The sequence below is a fragment of the Ursus arctos genome, unplaced genomic scaffold, assembly GCF_023065955.2.
Source record: "Ursus arctos isolate Adak ecotype North America unplaced genomic scaffold, UrsArc2.0 scaffold_8, whole genome shotgun sequence".
In the NCBI taxonomy this organism is placed as follows: Eukaryota; Metazoa; Chordata; class Mammalia; order Carnivora; family Ursidae; genus Ursus; species Ursus arctos.
Genome location: NW_026623100.1, coordinates 38,263,847 through 38,289,287, shown reverse-complemented (window position 1 = coordinate 38,289,287; position 25,441 = coordinate 38,263,847). Strand labels below are relative to the sequence as shown.

The 25,441-nt window shown below is 49.2% G+C and overlaps 1 protein-coding gene across 2 annotated transcripts in view; it reads right to left on the bottom strand.

Annotated features, from left to right (window-relative positions):
• Positions 1–25,441, bottom strand: part of TET3 (tet methylcytosine dioxygenase 3) — a 100,093-nt gene that overhangs the window by 32,507 nt on the left and 42,145 nt on the right. For both annotated transcript variants that reach the window (XM_026482689.4, XM_026482705.4), the window contains one exon: positions 14,586–16,719. In XM_026482689.4, the coding sequence (XP_026338474.2) occupies positions 14,586–16,719 (2,134 nt within the window). The remainder of the gene's footprint in view (positions 1–14,585; positions 16,720–25,441) is intronic.

Sequence of the window (25,441 nt, the reverse complement as noted above, 5' to 3'; positions counted from 1 at the left end):
AATATTCATGGAAAAGGGAAATCTTCTCTAAGTATAACATGAAATTCTAAAGCCCTCCCCCCACATACATAGAAATCATGCTAAATTTAACTAAAAAAAAAAAAAAAAAAAATATATATATATATATATATAGTAATAACTACCAAAAGTCAAGCTAAAAGACAAATAACACACTGGGGAGAGATATCTGGAATTCATACCAGACAAAAGGCTAATTTCCTTAAAATATCAAGATCTCCTACAGCTATATAAGGTCAGTAATTCAAGAGAAAAATTTGAAAAGGATAAAAAGGGAAATGCAAATGGCTCAAACACCTGTAAAGCTACAATAAGGTACCAGTTTTACCTTTCAGATGAGTCACCATGAACGTCCTGTGTTGGTGAGGGATAGGAAAACAGGCAGTATGGGAAGTAATTTAGCAATATATTAAAATTACAACTGCACATGAGTCCATTTGACTCAGCAATTTCAAAGAATTTCAACTCTTGTAAGAATTCATTTCTGGAAATTTGGATATGTGCAAAATGATATGTATATACAAAAATACTCACTGCATCATTTGTTTTTGTTTTTTTTTAAAGATTTTATTTATTTCTTTGACAGAGAGAGAGACAGCCAGAGAGAGAGAACACAGGCAGGGGGAGTGGGAGAGGAAGAAGCAGACTCCTAGCAGAGAAGCCTGATGTGGGGCTCAATCCCAGAATGCCGGGATCACGCCCTGAGCCGCAGGCAGACGCCTAACCGCTGTGCCACCCAGGCGCCCCGCACTGCATCATTTGTAATGGCAAAATATCAGAAACCTCAATGTCCATCACAACACATTACGTTTCTAAACGTGGCACGGCTATAAAATGAAATGCTAAGCAGTATCCAGAGGAGCCAGGCAGCTCCAGATTTACGGACAAAAAATGACCTCCAAGATATTTTAAGGGGGGAAAAAAAGCAAATTTCAATACTGCATGTATAATACACTATAGTCAGTATACACACGTAATCACACGTCCATGAGCATACATACATCACACATACACACTGCATACAAGCAAAACAGTGTTTGGGTTACTACCCACACGAAGAACAAGTGTATGAGCAAGTTTGTGAACATGAGTTCAGTTGTGTTCCTGGCTTTAAAAACAAAAAGAAGGGGCATCTGGGTGGCTCAGTTGGTTAAACATCCGACTCTTGATTTTGACTCAGGTCACGATCTCAGGGTTGTGAGACTGAGCCCCGCGTCGGGCTCCACGTGGGGTGTGCAGCCTGCTAAGGTTCTCTCTCTCCCTCTCCCTCTGCACCCCTCCCCTTTCTCTCAAAATAAAATAAAATAAAATAAAATAAAATAAAATAAAATAAAATAAAATAAAATAAAATAAAAAAACAAGAAAGGGTCTGCAGAGCTTTCAGGCCACTGTGAAGCTGGGGAGGTCCCGGCCAGGCTGAGGATGTTGATCTCACTGAACTCCTAGCCCTTTGATATTTCCCTGAAGCCCCTCAATAGAACGGTTTGATCCCCCCAAAAAGGTTCGCAATGGTGTGTTGCAGTCCAGCCGATGAACTGATGGGACATGCTTGCCTCTTACGGCTTCCGCTCTTGGAGGCTCTTCATCCCCCTCTAAGGTCCTGGGTCAGGCTCTTGCCTGAATTATGGGCCTGGTCTAACTGATCTCAGCCCTTCTAGGTTATCTTACCCAATTCCACCAGTTTATACAGCCCCCCAAAAATCTGATCACACCACTTCCCACTGATGACCTCACGTTAGACAAGAGAAAGAACCCGAATTCCAGAGCAGTCCACAAGGCCCCTGTGGAGCCGTCTCTGCACACCTCCCAGCCCCGTATGGGGCAGTGGCCAGCACAGCTCCCGCCACACAACCGTGCAATCCCTCCGTGTCTTCAAATGGGTTCCCTCACTGACAGCAGTGCCTTCCCTCATTTCGCTCTTTGGAAAAGCTCCTCTCTCAAGGTCTAATTTAAATGGCACCTCTTCTATGAAACTCCAGTGCACTTCTCAGGTCCACTTTCCCTCTGGATTCCCAGAGCACCGTGCAGAAAACAGAAACATCAAGGCCTGCATCACAGCACATTTTTACTATTAGCATGGCACAACAGAAAGCACACGGATTTTGCAGAGACCTGGGGAACTGCGACGAGTTACCTTCCCAACCCCTAATCCTCACGCCTTCCGGTGCAAACTACACAGAGGGCTCCGTGCAGTCTTCGGCGCATAATACGAACTCAATAGGCAGCTGCTGTCCAGGCTCTGCCAAACAAATTGTGTGACTGTGGCCAAGTTACACAACCCTTACAAGCCTTAAAAGCAGTTAGAATAATGTTCCTACATTCCAGAATTGTCGAGGATGAGATGAGATGTAGTCACCTAGCTCTGTTCTCAACCTATCAATGCTTAAATGTTTCATGAATGAACGAATATTTTCAACTAAAGGATTAAAAATGACTTGCTCCAAATATACACTATTTTGAACATAACACAAAGAGGATTGCAGAAGGAAGCATATGGAGTGGGGGCGGGAGGGAGGGGAGACCAGGGGAGGCTAGGGAAAGAAAATGTAAGAATGTGGGTGTTGGAAGTAGTGGTCTGAAAGCTCTTTATAGGCGCTAGGAGACTACATGGGATACAGAAAATAGAATATAAGAAGATGCCAGAACTTCTGGGCTCTATTCCAGCTTCTATTGTCTGGAGAAAAGTCAAAGTAATGGACTGACTGCAGGATCTTCCACTGGAACTAGAACAGAATGTAGCTTTTAGGGACTACCTTCTGCCCCCAATCAGGAGAGCTCAAAACTTACCCAGTTAGAGGCAGAGAAAGGAGATTTTCAAGGAGAAGATGCAAACCAAATCTTGGCCACTCCACCCCAGCAGCTAGGAAAAGAGATACAGACAGATCCCAAACCAAGCCAGCCTCCACACTGCATGGTCGGGTTTCTCGGGGAAGGAAGACGCAGCTCCCAGTGCCAAACGAAAGCAAAGTCATTCTTTCCCTTCGGCCAGTTTACAAGGCAGCCCAAGGAGTCCTTCAGAAGCATTGCTTCCTTTAACGACATCCCTTTTCCTGATTCTACATCTACGAAAACAGGTAAGATAGATAGATTTCAATACAGAGACAGCTGGATCACTTTCCTTGATTATATGTCTGTACTGGGGAGAAGATACTCTAGAGAAAAAAACTGAACTTACAACCAAGTATGCTTACTTATAAGACTAGTATATATTTACAAACCTAATTATTCTCATGTATATGTTTCTATATCCATAAAGCTATACATCTCCTTACACATACTTACATAGACATGAGAAACTACATCTCGTTATGTATACACATATATATACACATACACATATACACACATACGTATTTGTACATGTCATATACATACGTGTGCGTGTGTGTATCTTCTCTGTAGCAATGGGCTTGTACTTGGTTATGGTGCCAGACAGGTGACAATATTTTGCAAGGCTGGGGTAATGTTCTATAGAATGCAGTACATACTCTGAATCAGTGAGCAATATATGCTTCTGTTTTTCCGTAGTAAAGTAAGGTTTATTAACCTTTTTTGGTGCTGTTTAATGCTATTCATCTTAAATTCAATATGTGAGTTTACCCTATTGACATTTATTGGCATAACATATGTATGGTCTTCTGTCATTTTATGACATGCTTTGCATACTGTGTCCTTGGTTGTTTTTTTTTTTTCCTCCTGTCTTTTGTTGCAGGTTTTATATTTTCTTTTACTCCCCACCCCCACCCCTGGTAATTTAGAAAAATCTGTAGTATGTTTTAGTAATGCTCACTGTACTTCTGCAGAGAAAGAAGTTAGCACCCTTATAATTTCTCCCACCTCCTCCTTTACTTTGTCTCCTGCTTTTTGCGGGTATCCTCGTGAACATATTTTTCCTCTCTGTTATCAAAGAGATATTCGATATAAAACAATTTCAAATGTAAGTAAATCAATTACCCGTGTTTTAGAAAAACAATTATCACAGTTACTTAAATGCAGACTTCACATCTGAATACATTGAGTGTTCACTACCAGTCCCATCATATATATAACTTCCCTAATCCATTACTTATCGGATTCATCTCTTGAAAATTTGAGTTCTGGTATATTTGGAAATGTTTTAATGAAGGTTTTACGTGTGAATGGCAACATAACTGCATATAGAATTCCCGGGTCAAACTTTTAATATTCCAAGAACTGCAATACACATGTCCAACAACAAAAAAAATCATATCCACCATAAATAAAGAACCCTTGCCAATCAATAAGAAAAAGGCAGAAACACAACAGAGAAATGGGTAAATGGCTTGAATGGGCACTCTACAGAAAAGTATGAACAGGTATGAAAAGGTGCTCAACCTCACCAATCACAAGGGAAGCGCAAAGTAAAGCCACGATGAGATACAACCCCCGCCACACCTCCCACAAAGGCCGCAAGACCGTGGATACTATTGCTGGTGAGGACGGGGCGCACCGCTGGTAGGAGTTTAAACTGTCACAACCACTTTGGGAAACGAATAGTAGCAACTTGAGCTGAATACAGACGACTTCAGTCTTGGGTATCTATCCCACGGAAATATGTAAATGTATACATCCATGTTCCAAGAGACGTAGAGCAGAATATCTTATATCGGCACGATTCTTAACAAGCCCCAAACTGCAGACAATCGAAACGGTCATCAACGGTGAGACGGATAAACCGGCGTATTTGTAAAACAGAACGGTGCGCAGTAATGAGAACGAAGGAGCTGCAGGCACTGCTACACGCACATCGATGAACCTCACATACGCAACACGGAGCCAAAAAAAGTCAGAAAACAAAGGAATACATGTATATTTGTGGTAGGATACACACTCAGTTCAGGAACAGGCCAACTGATCCATGTGGTGTGAAGTTGGAAAAGCAGTTACGTTAGGACAGGGGCCAGGACACCTATGTTAAGGGCCAGATGGCGTTTAAGGCTTTGCAGGGCGTGCAGTGTCCGTGGTGGGTACTCACCCCTGCTGACAGAGTGGAAAGGCAGCCACAGAGGACGCATGAACAAACCAGCATGGCTAAGTTCCACTAAAACTTACGGACACTGAAATTTGGACTTCATCTAATTTCCATGAGTCATGAAACCTTATTCTTCTTTTGATTTTGGGGGGACCATTTAAGCACATAACGATGGTCTTCAGCTCACAGAGGAGAGCGGCTTTGGTGCGGGTCACAGTGTGTTCAGCGAGGCCGTGCAGGCGGCCGGGCGTGGGGCTGCGAGGGGCTGGAAAAGCTCTGGCTCTTGACCTAGATGTGCTTACAAAGTCCGTGCCTTTTGTAAAACTTACTGAGCGCTGCGCTTAAGGTTTGTATACCTTCCTATAGGTCTTTCAATTAAAAGAATGTGTTTTTAAAAGTATTTTAAGTTTAAAAAAAAACGGGTAGGTGTGCTTAATTTTTTGGTTAATTTATTTGTAGGCGGTTCTTCCTCCTTGAAATTCAGTAAGTTGGTCGGGATCATGATGGGTCCATTTTTCTTCGTTTTCTTTCATTTCAGAACAGTTTTCTATCCTTTGACCCTTGCCTTTTCTCAGTTTGTTCCAGGCTCTTCCCCAGTGAATGTTGCCAGCATTCCTGCCAGTGAATTTGCATACAGGTTCCCTCCTCCTGCCTCTCTTCTGGTCCCCTTATCTCCCCACTCTGGCTAGGACCATTTCTGTTTTCCTTTCCTGTTTTGCAGTGACCTCCAAGTCCCTCTTCCTCACTGCTTTTCCTGTAACTCCGATTCCGCTTCTTCCAGCTGCTGGTGCAGCTGTGCGTGCTCTGAGCAATGGCGTGCTTCTGGAATTTAATCTGCACCTCGTGCAGCTTCTTTGTAACTTTATTCTAGCCCCTCATCTTTCACTTCCTGTTTTAAAGGGGACATTTTTTTTTTTCAACTTCCTTGACGGCATGTATTAGTTCTTCAAATTTTTGTCTTTTCTAATGTAAATTTTCATTCTAAATGTTATATATCGATCCCTCTACTTTTCCCACAGAATCTGAATGGGTGGCATGTTGGATTGTTTGTTTGCTTATTAATTAATCTTTCCACGGAAAAGTTTATCTCCGGGTTTCTCCCCTTTGGTACTACATTTTCGACTGGGCAACCCTGTGCCGTGCGGTCTGTGTGTCGCGGGAGAATGCTTGGCCGCATCCCTGCCCTCTACCCGCTAGATGCCTGCCGTACCCCGCACCGGCTGTGACAACCAGAACTGTCCTCACACATCGCCAAGTGTCTCCTGGGAAGAAGGGCGAAGGACCCCCTAGTTGAAAGCCACTGGTCTACTCATTTGCCCCACATAGAACGGGTGGAATGTCCTGACTCCTTTCTGTTTACCTGGACACTGCTCAAATCCTTCCCTTAGATATTAAGCTAAAGAACTGGAGGGTAGAGAGGTTTCAACTATTAGTTCACAAGTTCAGCAGCCTGAAGGGGGATGGGAGGAGCCGGGGCTGGCTGTGGACTGTTACGACCAGGGAATCTGATCTTCACGCACTCTGTCAGGGCCAACACCTCTAAATACGGATGCATGTTTGTGTGTTGAGGGCTGGGTTATGCTCTGTCCTGATGCTCGGGTTTTGGTTTATTTCCTCATATGGGAGTGAGCTGGTCACTCTGATAAGTTACAACATCAAGTTAAAATAAAGCCCTGCAGATTGCAGGATTTTTGTTTGGTGGTTCAGCAAATATTTCTCTGCGCACAATGGCCTTTGTCTGGTGCGGCTGGCCCGTGGCTACAAAGCTGGCTCCTAGGATAGGGTGTCCGGGCCCTCCGGCCAACCGTCCTCGCCCTATACCTCATCCCCATCAGAAGCTGGAATAGGAAGGGAAAAGGTACCTGTCTACCTTCCCCACCTTCCAGAGAGAATGCCTTCCAGACGGGTGGTCTCCAGCCTCTCCGTCCAAGCTCCCTCTGGAGCTCTAAATGCATCCCTCTGAGAGTCCCCTACTGGTTCTCCCCACACTGGGAGCTGTACACCCCGTATCATCTTCTATTTTAATTCAACCGATCTTAAGCTCATAGACAGCCCCTGGAATTCATGGTTTAAGATTGGGGCTGTTTCTTTTTTTTTTTTTTTTAAGATTTTATTTATTTATTTGACAGAGAGAGAGACAGCCAGTGAGAGAGTGAACACAAGCAGGGGGAGTGGGAGAGGAAGAAGCAGGCTCCTAGCGGAGGAGCCTGATGTGGGGCTCGATCCCACAACGCCGGGATCACGCCCTGAACCGAAGGCAGACGCCCAACCGCTGTGCCACCCAGGCGCCCCGATTGGGGCTATTTCTAAACTTCAGCAGATGAATTTTCTCTTCTGTTGTTGTTGTTCCCTTCACAGGCTTCAGGAAAGGGATCTTTTGTTATCTGCTGTTAAGTCACTCATTCTCCTAGTAGTCCCCAGGGAGTGTGTCTTCTTCCACTACAGAGGTAGTGACAGAGCAAGGGAACAATTCAACTCTCCTTGAAGAAAAATCTGTTTTATGTCTCACTTTGAGCAGCTGGAGCAGACAGAAGTGATCCCCCCCCTCCCCAAATACATAGTAGGAAGCTCTGGGGCAGAGCTCAGGAGAGAAAAATCCAATTTTTGAGAAAATGCTCGTTATGTGGCTCTAGGTGCTTTTCTTCGCCCCGTGCACTTAATTTTATGCTCATTAAGATAGAAAAATATGCTCTGTTGTACTTCTGCACTAGGCTAGGGAGAGAATGAAATGTATCCTTTCTGCTACCAGCAAGAGATACTAGACACAAGAAACTACTCACGACTGCCTAACAGCAAGAAGGATCCTTAATTTCTAAGTGAACCTCCCATCTTCCCCCCCACTTCTCTACACAGAGACTAAGGCACCCACACTTTCCCAGCGGGAAATATGATGGCCAGGGAAAGACATGGGAGCACAGGCCAAGGCATTTCTCCTCTTTATGACGCTGAGAGAGACGAATGATAACGGATAGAATTACTGCATAGGTGTCAAGATCATACTAAGGTTTTATGCACCAGTCCCTTCTTTTTCCAAACAATCCTATACAAATGCCTCAGTTTCCTGGTAGCATCTCAGTGGACTTCAAGCTGAGCTGCTTACGCTTATACAACTAATTGGACTCTATTTCCATGACAGTCAATCACCCACGGCTAGCTTGTTGCCTCCTGGCAGTCATAAATCCACACAGTGGGGAGGTCGATGGTTGGGCCCTACGCTGCATTAGGTATGCTAGAGGAGTTTAAAAACTAAAATCACAGGTCAGCTCCCTCTAAGTACACGGGCAGCGTGCCAGGCCTGCTGGTAGTAGACACAAATACCTTTATAACACGGGCACACTCCCTGATGACACAGATTAAAGGGAAGGAGATCCTGCCTAAACTCACCTGACATCTTTGTGGAGTTTAAATGTGGAGACAGAATAAGGTTGACCAGTTAACCAAAAAATATGAAGCGCACTCACCAGCGTGCTCAGCACCAGTCTACTAAATGCTTTAGAGATACATATTCAGTCCCTGTTCCTGAGGAACCCGGGATTTCACTGACAAGACTAGGGCACGTGTAAGAACAAATCGTGTGAGACGAAGAAGAATCCGGCGTTAAATCCTGACCCTTCTTCAGAACTGGGCTCTCAGCCCTCCCACCCTCCCAAACTCTGCTGGTTCTCTAGCCTTCCCCTACCTCAATTTCTTCTGAGACCCTCTACATGCTGGTGCGCTCCCCTCTCGGGCCTCTTGTCAATCTACACAGTCAGCCTGGTGGAATGACCATAACCGAAACATCGACTACCACCACTTTGCTCTAGAACCCCCGCCTCGCACCCACCTGGATGCACACCTTCGGGTCCCACAGATCTCAAAGCCGGATGTCCCACCTCGCTTCCTTCCCAGGATTCTGAATCTCGGTGAATGGCACCGCGATGCACCCGGTCACCCAACCTGGAACCTCAGGAGCCAGCCGACCTGCTTCTTCCTTTACTCCTACAGCCAGCAGTTAGTTCTTTTTCCTAATCTTTCTCTTATCCACCCACTTCTCTCCTCCCTCCCACTCAATGTCATTCTCTGAGCTCAGGCACCCATTATTTCTGGCCTGAAACATGTCCGAGCTTGCAAACTGGTTTCTCTGCCTTCAGTACCGTCTCTGCTTGCCCTGAAGCTCCCCTCTCTGGCCACTCCCAACCTTTCATCCAATACACCAGTCACACCAGAACTACTTGCATTTCCCCATGTTTTCTCACCTCCGCGTCTTCATGTGGTGTTTCGTGTATTTTTCATCTCCATAATCTCCGTCCAATAACCTGGAACACTCTATCTTCTTCCTATTAATCCATTAAACTTCTCACCTCAAACATCACTTCCTCCAGGAACTTCTTTCTGATATACCCTCCCCAGAGTCAGATTCCCCACCTTTATGCTGGGATCCAAATATTCCACTGTCTAAAAAAAAATACTTATTTATTTTTAATTTTTATTAAACATTTTATTTATTTGAGAGAGTGGGTGCACATGCACAAAGAGGTGGGGAGGGGCAGAGGCAGAAGCAGGCCCCTCGCTGAACAAGGAGCCTGCTGTGGGATTCGATCCCAGGACCCTGAAGGCAGATGCTTAACCCACTGAGCCACCCAGGCATCCCTCAAAACTATCTTCTAACACTTATCGGAGTTGACATGACAGTTAAGCATCTTCAGGTTCGATCCCAGGACCCTGGGATCATGATCTGAGCCGAAGGCAGTTGTTTCACGGACTGAGCCACCCAGGCGCCCCTAAAAAAATATTTAAACATAGGAAGTTCCTCTTCATCTCAAACTGAACGAGAGGCAGGGGTGGGGAAGCTACCTTCTCATAAAAACTACAGGAAATAGACTTTCCATGATTGTAAACAGAGTTAGGTCTCTATGTTCCCCATTCAGAACTGTGGTCCGGACTGAAGTTACCCAGTGCACACTGCTACCAGCCACGCTTGCCGGACAACGCCTCTCTCTCACCCGGACTTTCACCATGCTCTAGGCGAAAGGACGTGTCTTTTCTTGTATTGGCCTCTGGCTACTTCTTTAAGGCAGATGATCCACTGGATAAAAATATGTCATTCCTATGAAGGTGCCTCCTAAAATCTGTCTCCTAATCTGCTTTTCCTTTGGTTTAATGTCTACAGCTGCCTGTGGAATGCTCCTCAGAGACACGGGGACAAGACTCAAAAGTTAACACAAATCTGTTTCCTTAACTTAAAGGATGAGCATGGGACGCCGGGGTGGCTCAGTCGGTTAAGCGGCTGCCTTTGGCTCAGGTCATGATCCCAGGGTCCTGGGATCAAGCCCGCATCTGTCTCCCTGCTCAGCGGAGAGCCTGCCTCTCCCTCTGCCTGCCGCTCCCCCTGCTTGTAGTCTCTCTCTCTGACAAATAAATAAAAAATAAAATAAAATAAAATAAAAGGATGAGCAGATGACCTCCAAGAATGCTTTCCCACTAAAAAGTCATCTGAACTCATTCTCTGTCCTAAACTGGCTCATCCTGTGAATCTCCCCATTTCTAGGAGTAGATAAAATATGTGGAGGGTCTGGTCATTGCAGCTCACTGTCCTGTCTCTGACAACGGTATTACAGATGCTTAAGAGGATCTCTAATGTGTGCTGCAAAATATCAGACATATGTCAATACTCTTTCTCCAATAATGCAATATAAAACTTCAACTTGTGTTAAGTTTTCCCAAACCCGTACATACTACCTTTTGGAGAGAGGCATTTCCTCTCACTTCTTCTAAATTTTTTTTCTTTGAAGCTTCAAGAAGCTGCCTTTAATTCCAGTATTTCAAGATTTGGAGAATAAGTCCACATGAATGCCACCCATATCTTCAGAAACTCATAGTCTTTATACAAGGGGAAAACGGTGCTCTTGGTGTATGGGTTTTTTGGTTCCTTGGTGAAACCCATATCGGCCAAAATTGTCGATTTGGCAAAAGTCACCGTATTGAATATTAAGCTTCTTTTGCTATGCTATAAAACCTTTTTATGCTTTTATAAAGTTGTTTATTATTAGTGCATATGGCAACTCCAAATCTCATGGTCACTGCTATGGAAAATTCTTCCTTAAACTGACCTGCAATCTGCACCGCTCTAACCTACCATGTTGAGAGGATGAGTTTCTGGAACATGACACGGTTCCCATCTAACATTAATCCCAGAATGAACAGCCTTTACTCCTAACCCTTGTCCTGAGCCTGAGTTCACAGAGACAAAGTCTGCCATGCTGACTGATGGAAGCCAACTGTCCAGAGGGGGGATCTCCAGAGGCTTCTGGAAAACAGGACAGCTCTCCCTAACATGAACCCCAGCACCTCAAGAAGCTGTTTCCAAGTGAATCCCTTCTTCCTTGGCCCTCTTCACTCTTAATACCACTGCTGTACTTGGGACTCGTTTCTAAACAATTTCAACCACAGCACGGGGTGCCGGTTAAGAGTCCAAGTGCCTAGATTCAAACCTCACTTGTTCCGTGTGCTGGACGTATGACCTGGGCAGGCTACTCAACCTAAGTTTGCTTCCTTCATCATTAAGATGGAACTACTACTGACAGCACTCCCCTCGTATAGATCTTATGAGGATTAAATGAGGTGGTAACTGTAGAGTACTTGGCACAGTGCCTGGGACAGACTAAGTGTTTCATAAATATTATTTTTACCACTATTACAATTCTTCTTCTTTCTTTTTCTCAATAGCTCCCTAACCAGTCTTCTGTGGCAAGGTCATCACCCTTCACCGATCTGTCTTCTAGGCTACTTCCAGAATACACTTTCAAAACATTTCTTGATTATAAAATACATATTTCATTACAGAAAGTTCAGAAAACATGTAAGGGAAAAGTCACCACTGACCACAGAGACAACCACTATTGACATATTTCCCTCCAGTCTTTTCCTTTCCTTCCTTCGCTCCACTCCCCCCCATTCTTCCCTTCCTTTCCTCTCCTTTCCTTCCTTCCTTTCCCTACCTTCCTTCCCTCTCCTCTCCCCCCTTTCTTCCTTCCCTTTTCCCACCTTTCCTTCCCTTCCTTCCTTTCCTTTTTTAACATAGCTGAGACGATCATTTACTTGCTGCCTGTGTCTACTGTCTCCCACTAAGCACGTCCCCATAAGTTAACACTTAACCACGCGAGGTAGGTTCGGTTGGAATTCTCTGTTCAGGACCGGACACAGAGAAAACAAACTGGAACAATGAAGGATTGGGCGTGGTGGGTCCTGCCCACCGCCCTGCCCTTCCCTGGCTGAGGGGCAGAGCGGCCAGCATGGCTGCTGCCGGGTTTGTGCGACGCTGACATTCTCCTGCCTGCTCCTCTGCTCGCTAGCTTCGAGCTGAGACTTGTCCTCTCCGGTGGAACGCAGAACGCTGAGGGTTCGGGGGCACCCCGTGCTGCTGGCCTTACATCCCGCCAGTGGGCTCCTGCTGCCCCGAGGACGGTGCTCACACGTTCTTGGGGCTGCAGTGGTTGCTTTCTCGCCTCTCCCCATCTGGACTCACTGCCTGTTTCAAAACCCAGCTTGGAACAAGAGTTCCCAAGAGAATACACTACCCTTGGTAATGACAACCAAGCCTGGGGGTTCAGAGCACTCTTACGGTCTGGCCACATCCATGTGACCGCTCCAGCACCTGGCTGACCCCTGTTGAAGGGGCGACTGAGTATCTCATGGTTTCAGTTGTCACTTAGAGCACAGGACAAAGTCCTTCAGAGATGAACCATGTCTCCTAATTTTTATCCTTTACAGTAGTTAATACAGAGCTAGTAATCAATAAATTATTGATGAATAAAGTAATAGCCAACACTTTCTTCCTTTTTAATATGTATGTTTTTACTTCTTCCTCTTGCCTTACTGCACGCAATCCGCTTCGGGACTGCTGACACTCAGACTGCTTACTATGTGCCGGATGCAATGCTAAGCGCTGTATACATACTAGCTAATTCAACCCTTCCAACAGCCCTGTGAGGAGATGTTATTATCATTGGAGACATGAGGAAGTGACAGAAATAGAATTCAAATTTTAAAAACTAGTTTGATCAAACATCACATCCAAATAATTGAATTCAACAACTAAACTATTTAGTAAGGACCAGCTATGGCCTAAGCACTACGCAAGGTTATGCCTTACACTGCAGGGGGAGAAATACCTGACAACGTGTAAACACAAGGCAGATGGGACAGATACACAGCAATGCAAGGAGAGAAAAGGGCAAAGGGAAGGGCCCAATTCCTATGATCGGAACAAGCTCTCCAAAACGCTGAGAAATAAGGAGGCCCTCAAAGTCACCTTATTATGAAGATCCACGAAGGCACAGGATTAGCCCTCGAAGGGAACCACAATCCCAGAACATGTCTGGGACCCCGCATTTCTGTTCATCCCCAGACGGAAACGCTGGGGCCAACGTTTCCTTGTTCCCCAGAGGATTCCTGGTCTGCAGTACAGGAGTCTGGGGTAGCTGGAGTGGGCAGGACAGCCCAGCTCCTCCTTACTGACAAGGACACAGCACCCCAACGCATCACACAATTGACCCGATACTAATAACAAGTAGAGAATACAGCCTTTTTGTGACACCTGATTTGTGTACCCTAAAATCACAAGAATTTCAACATGCTCCTCACTGGCATCAATGTGCTTTTTGGGCAACACGTGAAATGCATCTTTTATGGAACAGACCATACACAGCAGAGCCGCAGCCCTAGAGGAGCCCGGGGGCTTCCCAGTGCACCAGTGACCTCCCAAGACGCCCCCAGGAGCAGTCCTCGCAGCCTCGGCCCTGATGATTTACGGGAAGGCAAGGCTCGTCAGCACTCTTACCCGCACCACAGCCTCAGCCACGGCCTGGATGCCCACTGTGTCCGAACCCACAACTCAGAGCTCCGGGCTCTCAGCCTGTTCTCGGGTACCAGCACCACTCCGGGCTGCCCTTACTCCACATACCCTCCCCCCGAGAGGCTCTCCGCCCGCCTACTCGCTCAGTCAAGGCCCGTGTTCCTTCTTGCCCTGACTCATGACACCTTTCTTACAGGTTTCCCCACCACAAGCCAGAAGAGTCTTTCAAAGCACAAGGTGACAGATCATGACTTGCTTTACAACCCTCAGAAGCTCACTTATACCTACGAGATCAAGTCAAACTCCTGATCTCAGCTTGTTGGGCCAATTAAGATCTGGCCCCCGCCTGCCTCTCAGGCCACCTTCGGTTCATAGCCACACGTACTCCGCCCCTTCTGTTCCCCCAAGACGAAGAGCAGTCCAAATAAGCCCCACCTTCTCACAGCCACCCAGCTCAGGCCTCAGCACAAGCACCATCTCCCGCAGAAAGGCCTCCATGATGCCTTTGCCTCCATCTGCGCGGCAAAGCCCCCGTGCCCACCTCCACCGACGTGCTACAGACCACAGGGCATCACTATCTGCTTCCTTCGAGGTCTCTTCCACTAGCTTATGAGCGCTTTCCGGTGTCCCCAGGCCCCAGCGGGGTGGCCGGCACACATAAACGTTTGCCAGACAAGAGACGGAGCCTAGACACTCAAGCCCGCCAGGCCTCTCCTTTCCCCGACACCCAGGCAGACTTACCGACACAGTCGCAGGTGGGGAACTCGGCCTGGGCTCTCTTTGCAGGTGTGTCCAGCAGACTCTTGGTGGGTGTGTCCAGGTACTTCAGAGGTGACTCCAGGAAGCCACTGAGGGTGGGTGTGAGGGGGTTCTCGGCCTTGGTGGGTGTGGCCTCCTGGCCTCCCTCCTCCGAATGGAAGCAGGTGGTTGAGAGCACAGTCACAGCCCCCGAAGACTCAATCTTGATTTGCTTGGGGGAGCGGGTAGAAAAAGGGCTCTCGGGGGCTGGGAGACATGTTGGCTGGTTCTCGGGGTCCTGAATGGGCACAGACGGGGGGCCAGGAAGCCCAAAGCTATCCCCAAATTCAGCTTCAAACTGCCGGATGAGCTCTTCCAGCTTGTCATCGGCAGGGGGAAGAGGGCCGGCGGAGCCCGGCTGCAGGGTCGCCATGGGGCTAGGGGATCTCATTTCCTGAGTAGGGGGCAGCAGGCTGTCCCCGGAGGGACTAGGTGCAAATAGCGCAAGAGAAGGTTCTGGGGGCGGGGGGACAGCAGAGCCCTGTGGAGCGGGGACAGGGGCAGGTGGAGGCGCCTGCGCATCCTCGGAGGCCGGGGACCTCAGCCCTTCCAGGACAATCTGCCGCAGAGGCAGGAAGAGCGGCTGCGATTCCCGTGGCCTGGACTTCTTGATCTGAATGGGCTTCCGGACGCTGGGCTTGATCCCGGGGGCGGTCTTCTCGATTCCCGCCGGACCTCCAGCTGGCGCCAGGGGCTTCTTCTTCTTCTCCTTGGGAGGTCTGTCCGGAGGCCGTGGGGCAGGTGAGCTTGGTGGGGCCCACCAGCCCGGCGCAGGAGGCTCCGTGGGAGGAGGTAAGGGGGCGTTGTGGGCCTGGTCCAGGAAGAGACTGCGCTTATGGTGAAGGTGCTGCTGCAGGGCGGTCTGGGCCTTCTGGTGGGCGTCGGGCTCTGCGGATGGTGCGGGAGCCTCCCTCTGGAGCATGGGGGATGGGGACGGGGCTGGGGAGGAAGAGGGCGCCTCCACCTTGACCTTGGGCTTGGTGGGCAGGGCCTCCGGCCGCTTGAATACTGACTGGATGTAATCACTGGCGCTGCCCAGCAACTGCTCCAGTTCAGCCATGGGGTCAGGGCTCGGGCGGGGCATGGGCCAAGAGCTCCGCGGAGTTGCTGGTGGGGTGTCGGTGCCCCAGGCTTCCGGAAACTCTGTTCTAGGAGTTGCTGGAGGGAAGGCAGGGCTGTCAGGAGCAAAGGATGCGTGCTCTTCGGCAGGGACCACAGGCCACGAGGGGGCCCGGAGGTAGGACTGGGGAGACCGGAAAGCGGCAGGAGGGGACAAGGCCTCAGGGAGGGGGCAAGAATCCTGGGAGGTGGAGTGGGAAGGCTGAGGGAGGGCAGAGGAGAGCTGTGTGAGGGCCTCAATGGCGATGGCCGTCTGCAGGCTGATGTTCTTTTCCTTGGCGATGCTCAGGGCACTCTGGGACAGGGGCAGGCCCTCTGCGGGAGGTATCTGGGGGACCTCAGAGCTGAGGACTGGCATGGTGCTTGGCGCTGGGAGGCCAGCCTCAGCAGAAGGCAGAGTCCCTGGGAGCCTGGGCCGCTCCTCCCCGCCGTCCACGACCACAGACTTGATCTTCCCCTCCAGCCACTCGAGGTAGTCAGGGCACTCCGGGCCATCGCAGTTGCAGCTGGGCGGCTTCATGCCATGCCGAGCGAGGGCCAGGGCCGTCTGCAGCGTGTCCAGGTCTTCGCTGCCCGCAGAGCAGCCCTCGGGCCCTGACCGGGCTCCCCTGCTGTTGTTCCCAGCCTCGCGACTCATCTCACGGTTGAAGGTTTCATAGAGCCGGGTGCTAAGGGCCCCATAAGAGGACACAGCTTCGGCCACAGCCGAAAAGGCCACCAGATCGTGGGCATCTTCCAGGCGAGCAGTGTGAGCTGGGCCCGGGGCAGCGTCCCAGTCGGGCTTCTGGTCTACTCGCCAAGGACCCCCAGCCCCCAGCAGACTGGGTCCGGCGGGTTCTCTAGCACCATTGACCGGCGCCCCTGAGGCGCTTAGCTGCCGTGAGTCCCCATGGTACACTGGCCCTGAGTCCATCGGACCTGCAACAGGTCCATCCACTGGGCTGAGCTCTGAGCCTGTCTGAAGAAAGAAAGAGAGAAAAAAAAGGAAAAAGATGAGCCATAATTTTAGAAAAGCATTGCCCTGTTTCCCACCACTCAGATGCATACCTAAACCCTGCTTTTCTTGCAAACCTGTCCCTGACCCAGCTTGAACCAGAACTCACCTTCACGTCTCCTTGTCCAGCTGGCTGCACCAACAGAAATGGAAGGCAGATCTTTAAGGGGTCCTAATCCAGAATTCTGAATGCTGCTCAAATCTTTTTAGAGCCTAAGATCGATCATAGGGACGAGGCTCCCCAGACACCAAGCATTTATTAAGGACTCACAAAAAGATCTTTAACTTGAAATGACCAAAGTGACACCAGGACCATGCTGATTTCGGTGTTTGTTGACAGAAAGCTAACCAAACACCCCAAGAAGCAATATACCATGTGTGCAGTGTGTGTGTGTGTACAGGGAGGGGGCGAGCAGCTCTGAGGAACAAATGCAGCCTGGACCAGAGGTCAGCCAGAGCTTTTCAGTGGGAAGGAACCCACAGTTTTTTTTCTCTGCCTGTTACTGCCCTCACTTAAGCCCTGGTCGAGCTCCGAGAGCTGGTGAAGAGATGACATTCTCACTCCCAGCCCCAGCCAGGCCGGAGGGAAACACTGATGATCGGACCCCACGTGCATTCAGCCCCATGTTGAGCCAGTCACGCCAGTGACAAGCAAGCTGCTAGTTGGACCAAGGTCCAGGTCTCTTCCCAAGCCCAAGAACCACCACGATACGCCTGATGTCCAGCAAAGCACAAAGACGGCGGAGGGCATAAAAAGAAGGAGCCGGGGGCCCAGCCCAGCAAGTTAAAAGCTAATACGAAGATGTGAAACTCAGTTTGCAGAATTCATCCCTCTAGAAAGGAAAGCTCTTCCTTACGGTAGAATGCCAACAAAAAAATATAGAAGGGACAATCGACTTGGAAAGTCATCAGTGGATGCTACAACTAGCAGGTGAAACTTGATGGGGCACAGGGTGTAGACATGGTTTCAAAGTATCTCCTCAAAAATTACTGGGTTACAACAGTAAAGAGAAATCTGGCAGACACCACCTTAACCGAATGATCAGAGTTCTCATCGTCACCAACATTGCGACAAACCAACATCATGAGACTCCTGATACGATACACTGAGCAGGATATCACATCACTCCCACAGACCTTCAGCCAAAATGTACAACCCAAAACTAATTATGAGGAAACATCAGATAAACCCAAACTGGAGGGCATGCTAGAAAGCACCTGGATTGTTGTCTTCAAAAGAAGACAAGAAAGACAAACATTTCTGCAAACATCTTCAGCTTACCGAAGAGACGAGACAGAGAAATGTGTGCTCATGGGTTAGATCACGGACCCGGGAAAACAGCTGGAAGCTACACCACTGGGACGTTTGATGCAATTTGAATATGGACGCGGATAAGATCACACTGTGTCAATCTCAGTCTTCTTGGCTTGGATCATTTTACTCTGATTATGTAAAAGAATGTCTTTGTCCTTAGGACACACACACACACACACACACACACACAGTGAAGTATTCAGGGTAAAGGAACATAGTATCTCTAACTTAATCTCAAGTGGTTCAGAAAATATGATATGCATATAAAAATACACGCACACAGAGAAAATGATAACGCAAATAAAGCAAAATGTGAACAATTTTAGTATGTGGGAGTCCCAGGTACTCTTTTTGCAACTTTTCTATAAGTCGTAACATAAAGTGGATTAAACAGATGGTTAAATTGATACTAGTCCCCAGACTGTGAAAGGTGGCCCTCATGCATGGGCTCCAAAGCAGTGGTGGGAAGGTGGGATTTGGGAACAGCCCCGTGGGAGGTAAGCAGAGACCCCAGCCTAGGGTTCCCACCTCATCTTCATCGCTGCCAATTCTGGTCACAAAGGACCCTCGTGCTTTTCTAACATGCTTTTCCGAGCTTTGCACATGAAGTGCTCACTGCCTGGGATGCCCTTCCCAGCCTCTGTGGGGCCACCTTGGCTTATCCTTCAAGTACCGGCTCACTGGCACCTCCTCCCTGACCTGGCTGGCAGACTGCTCTGTGGCTCCTGACCCTGGGCTCCGCAGCTCCTTGTACCTGCCTCGGTAGCACTTTTCGCAGGCCCCTGCTGCCATTCAAGCAGCTGCCTCCCCCACCGGCTGGGAGCTCCTTTAAGACAAGGTCCACATCTTAACCACTTCTGTCTCCTGCCCACAGCTGCTGCACGAACACTCTCTCAGCCCGGAGAAAGGCCTCCCATCCCCCACCAACCGCGGACGCCGCCGCCTTTCCCCGACCATCTCTCCAAACGTGGAGCTAGGAACAAAACCTTCCCTCTAGGAGTGTGGTTGATCACCCAGCCGTCCCTCCCTTCCTTCCTTCTCAGAAACCTGAACTACTGTGACAGCAAAGGTGACGAAGTCTGAAGCGGCCAAACTTTACATGCTTATGTGTAAAAGACAGAAGGAGCATGCATGGCCCCGAGGAAACATGAGGGAGTAGTGTGGTTTTACAAAAACAGTGTCAGGAAGACTAATGCTGCGGGAGCTGAGGCTTCCCCAAAATGGTCAAGACAACTAAAAGGATTTAAAAAGTTATTTTTGGTTTGTGAACAAGAACAAGGGCTAGGCTAGCGCTTGTGCCGCTGAATTCCCTGGGAAAGAAAATGCTCTTTAGACCAAAAAGAGAAGAAAGGGAAGAGTGGACACAAAAATGAGGGAAGTGAAGCCAGGAAGGGTGGGGGGATTTTAAGAAATGCTAAATTCCAGTTTCTTGGCCAGAGGAGCCTACTGATGCATTCCTCACCACGTGCTGGGGATGCTGGAAGAAACACGCCATCAGGAGAAGGTACCACCAGCAAGAAAAGAGCAAGCATCATTCCTGACTCCGGTGCACCGAGCAAGACCGGCCCCAGTAAGATTCCTGAGAGGGTAACTAAGGCAGCCACCAGGAGCCAGGTTCAACAGAGGCCATCAGCCCATTAACATCCAACTAACCTGACTGTTCTGTGTCCCACGGTCGTCGGGCCGGGAGACAGGGAGACGTCCTGTCCGACAGATCACATACTCAAGGGCTGCAGGTCAAATCAGCCACAGATCTGCTCTGTTTGGCCTACACGGTGTTAGGTTCTTGTTTGTCTTGCCAATATTAAAAAATCAAATTTTACATGAAACGCACACTTGAAGGTCCACACTTCTACCTGGCAGACGAGCCGTGGCTACCGCTCCAGCCTGCCCCAGCCTTGCCATTTCACGCTGCTTTCGTGACACCAAGACGAGGGGTCAGAGAGTACTTATTAATCGCCTGAATTAGTTATCCCTTCATTCATTTGTGTTACCTGTCAAGCCCTTGTAGGCATTTGCATTTGCGACTTGGGCTACAGATGTTGAAGCTTCCTAAGGCCTGCCATGATCCCTTTGAGGGCCAGCAGTAGAGAATTACGGCCAGACAGGCTGGCTCGCCACTGGCAGAATGACCATATTCAAACTCAAGTGGTGTAGCAACCCGGGGTGGGGGAAGGGAGGAGGTCTTTAGTGGTCTGCCATAGGGCTCTGTTCTCAGAACGGTCCTGTTCAACATATTTACCAACAATGATAGAGAAGGCACACTGATTAAATAGGCAGATGTTGAAAATAAGAGGGATAAAGCCATGTTGAGTGACAGGACCAGGTGCCAAAAGGTCAACGACTGGAGATAAAAAAAACTAACAGGATAAATAGGGTCTTACATTTAGTCCCCAAACCACATATGTGCAAGTCAAAGGTGGAAGTGGTGCCCGTAAAAATGTCTGAGGGATCAAGAGAGGTGAAAGACCAGCTGATGTTACACGAAATATGAAGACCTGGCCGCTTCAAAGAGTACCATAACCCAGGGTTTTTTCCAACTTCTTTACTACAATCTACAGTAAGAAATACATCTTACAACATGACAAGTTAGCAAAATACTATTTGCCCTTACTAGATACACAAATCCCTCCCTCCCTCAACGTTTTTTGTAAGTTGCAACTTTCTAAGTGGATCTCATAGTCCGCTAACGGGTCCCAAGCCATAGCTGGACACACACAGCCACCACCTGACCGGAACAGGACCCATCGCACAGGCAGTGACGGCCCCTCTCTGCCCAGACAGTCCCTGCCTGAACCTGGGCTTCCCTTGGGGCTGCCCCTGAGGGGACACAGAGCAAGCAACACAGTGCAAAACAATAGAGGAACAGGTCCCTTTAGGTTCTGAAGAAGACAAAACTCGTGAAAAGTCTACACATCTGAAGTCTGTCAGTCTGGGGCAGAATTAGACTCGTCTTCGCATGACTCCAAAGGATGGAATTAGAAAGTGGGTAAAGCTTTAGAGAGGTGTATGTAGGCTCCATTTAGGGAAGACTTTTAATACTTAGACATGCTAATGCACTGACCCTTGTCCCCCTAACAAGCAGGAGGCAGCAAGTTCTTATCAATGGAGACTTTGAAAAAGGAAAGGCAGTTATCAGGTGATTACTGGCAATGTTAGAGGATGAAGGCTAGACGAGGGAGGCCCTTTCAAAACCTCAGTTCAGAGATACGGCCTAGCTCTAAACGCTCCATGCTGTCTCCCTTAATCCTCGCTCCCCTCTGGGCTCCAGCAAATGCCACTCCAAGGATGTTCCCCAATGTTTGCTTTTTGTCTGGACCTCTCATCTGACCTCCTGCTAGCTCCAACCCCTGGGACATGTTACAAGCCCACAGAGAAGCAGCTTGTGTCAAAAAGAACTCCCACCTGCAACAGCCCCTTTTCCAGTTTCCTATTCTGGACAGCGTTCTTACACTCGCCAGTGCTCCTGACCCCAGCATCACCCGCGTTCTTCCAATGCACCTGATCACCAGGCCCGAACACAGGACCCCAAACAATTCTAAACGAGAACACGCCTCTGTTCTACCTCCTCCCTCTCCATGCCTGCACTTTCTAATTGTCAATCTGCCAGTGGCTCCTTTAAGCAACTCTATGTGCCCCCAGCCCCACCCCACCCACTATCTCTACCGATGATGCCTCACCTTCCCTCAGGGCTCCCGGCCCAACTTCCTTACTCCTCCTCGCATTCCACCCTTGCTCAACCTCCAGAATTTAAGAATGCCATCTGTACGCACAACGTGCTTAGCGCGCATGGCAGAGTATTTTCCAAAATAGCCACGACACCCCTCCATCCCACATGTACTTCTCCCATGGGGAGGTGGGGTCCATGCTCCCTCCTCTTGAATCTGGCTGTTCTGACAGTGGCGGGAGTGATACTACCTGCTTTCGAAGCTGGACTGCAAAAGGCAACACAGCTTCTGCCTGGTCCTCCTGGGACGCGCACTCCTGGGGTTCAGCCACCTTGCCGTGAGGAAGCCTAGACTACATACAAAAGTCACACGCGGGTGTCTGAGCTGACGTTCCCAGCAGAACTCCCAGCCAACAGCTGCCTTCACCTGCCGAATGTGTGCGTGAAGGAGCCCTTCCACGATTCAAGCCCAGCGGTCGAGTTACCTCCAGGTTTTGAGACTCCCCAGCTGAGGCCCCAAACACAAGCTTCCCATGCAGGGTCCTTCCTGACTTCTGAATCCAAAGGCTCCGTGAGCATAATAAAATGACTGCTTTATGCCACCAAATTGTGGGGTAACATAAAGACCAGACTCTATCTAAGAAACATCAAAATGTTAATAAGTGAAGAGAGACTATAAACAAATGCCTTAAAGTCTAGCAGTGCTGTGAAAGCGGTCTACACCGGGGCATAGGGTGAGGGTCATTTCTGTCTGGGCAGGTGGGCATATGTGTCAAGAAAGGTCTCACTTTGGGGCGCCTGGCTGGCTCAGTCAGTAGAATGTGGGACTCTTCATCTCGGAGTTCGAGTCCCATGTCGGGCATAGTTTACTTTAAAAAAAAATCTCACTTCAAAGTAACCTTGGGGATGAGGCTTGAAAGACGGGCAGGTATTTGGGAGGGGGGAGGGGTGGAGGAATTCCAGATTGAGGGAGGAGCACACAATCCAGAGAAGGCCTGGGGGCCCAGGGAAAGATAGGCTGTGGAGCCCTGCTTGAGTACAAAGTATGGGGAGGACAGGTGTGTGGCTCACGGCATGAACAGAACAGAGCAGACTGACCTTTTAGGAGGGGCAGTCAGGTGTCGCTGTAGAATTCAGACAGCAGACTACAAGACTGGCGGGCTACAGGCCAGTTAGGAGCCTAACGTCCAAACCAGTGATAAGGGCCCGAACTAAGGCCACAGCAGAGAGATGAGAATGAGCCATGCTTATGGAAGCCGATGATTAAACGTAGGGGCTGAGACAAGAAACGGAATCAACCGCCTCCTGATAAAGTCCTGCTTCACCACGCCTGCTGACACCGGGTCTGAGCCAGATCCTACAGTCACCACACACCACCCTTCTGGTGGGGGGTCGTTTCCTGGGAGTGTGACCCCCTGCACCGTCCGCTCCTACACGAAAGCTTCCGTCACTCCTTCAGGACCTAGCAGAGAGCACTCGGTCTACGTTCAAATCTGCTGCTTCTTCCTCCCAGGACCTGGCTGGTACCCGCCTCTGCAGCCCTGTACCTTGAGAGGCGGGCCTGCGACATTCTGGCACACTCCGCTTCGGCCCCGTGACAAAGCATGCGCGGTAGAGGTCGGCAAAGCCGCCCGAGGCAACAGGAAGACCCCTGCCATACCTGACTGTGGAACCTGACAACTGATCTTGGAAGAGCCTACCCCTGATCCACCCTCCATGCAAAGGCCCCCCAAAAGTGAGGCCCTTTTTATAGCCGCTTTCCAGATACAAAACCGCACCTTGCCCTCACTGGGATCCACACACCCAACCTTACCCAGTCCGTTCCCTGCCTCACAGTGTCACTGGCCCATCCCAGGCTGAGCCTTGTCCAAGCTCGGGGTACTCTTCCCGCAATGGGGGGCCAAAAGGGGCTTGTTACTGGAAGACAGGTAGAGTAAATGCCCTTCTCAGATCCAAGCAGAGACTTAATGCCTCACACCACTTCATGAAGAGTTGACCTGTGCATACAGCATACCAACCCCAGGCATGATTCTCACCCTGAGGGGACTCCAGGTCTTCCTGGGAGGGTCCAGGAACCTCTACTGGGATTGGTCCCTGCTCAGGACTCCCACGGTCCCACCCATCTCTTCTACAGCCAGCTCCCTTCTGCTCCCAATGCCCCAAAGCTGGTCCCCGAGACATCTGCAGGTATTCAACAACAGCAGCCCACCCTCCCCACCTGAGGGGCTCCAGAGAAGTGTGGAACTCCACTGCCAAACATCTCATTTTGTCTATGACACAGGGAGCAGGGCAGAAAAGACACTAGATTTTCCCAGTCCTTCCTGCCTCAGAGTATCAGCACACTGAAACCAAATCAGCAATCCCCCATCAAAGGGAAACAGAAGGAAGGAGGTTAAAGCCGACTATCTTGAGAGATCAAAGTCCTCGCTGGCCACACCATCTTAGGGCCTCTAGGAAAGGGGAAGTCAGAAGAGGCACAGAGTCCAGGGGGCTGTTCTGCGGACCGGCAGCACTTAGGCCCCGTGTTGGAAGAAACGTGTCTGGGAAGGTATTTCCAGCCAGGATGGATGAGGTGCAGTCAACCTCCACTGAAGACCAGTGGCTGGGAGGCAGGGCTGGTCTACGGTGCACCCTGGGCAGTGTCATCTCCAAGAATGAGTTCTCCTGGGATTCCAAGAGAGCAGCGGCTGCTCCCCACCCAGCAGGCCAGTAGGTCCCGCCCAGAGCCGCACCGGCAGCTCAGCTCCTCTGCTCTCCAGCAGCTGTTCAAGGGGTTGGACCTCCCAGCTCTGCCCTCCCCCCAGTCCTAGAGGTCAGCAGCGGGTCCTTCCTCCCCTCCCCCTCCCCTAACTAATGCCCCCCCATCTCTCAGCACAGGGGCTGTATTTATGGCATGTTCTATCTAGAGGTGACCAATTATTCATCTCTTAAAAGGATTCTCCCCCCCTGGGATTTACTGATGAAACAAATCTGTGAGTGGGGAAGAAGACTTTTAGGGGAGCCCTTTCAGGGAATGTGCTCGTCCGCCTGCATGTGTCTGTATGTGTCTGACTGTGGGGGTGTGTACGCTGGCTAGCCCTGTCCCATGTCTACACTCTCCGCACCCAAGCTCTCTGCAGACAGCAAATCCTGGGGGGTTAGGTCTGATTGTCACGTATTGGCAAAGGGTGCTCTGTGTGAGGTGGGGGAAGGTAGTGGCTCTTGTGGTTAGTATGTACATATCAATAAAACACTTTAAAATCTAATTTTTTTTCCTACTACAAATAGGATACAGATGTAGCAGATTTCTCAATGGCTGGGGTGATGCTTGGGAAAAAGCTGAATTAAACCCAATGACCTCAGGCCTAATTCCCTGAGGTCACCATATCTGGCAGAAGTACCGGGATGTGACTGCTCATGCCTTCTGACCCAACAGTAATTAATGTGGTTTCAGGGAAGAAAGGAAAAGAAGAACTAGGAAAAGTCTAGTAACTTTGATGGAACACTCTTAGAGTATCACGCTAATCACTGCACACTCACTTATCTCCTCCAATCATCACCAACTCCTACAGGGTAGAGATGTACCTCCACAGATGAGGACCCTGAGCACAGAGAGGCTAAGTCACTTTCCCAGGATCACATAGCAATCCAGAAGAACACAGCGATTTTTAACCATTAAGTATTCCTAATCTCACTTCAGGAAATGTAAACAAAATAAATAAGAC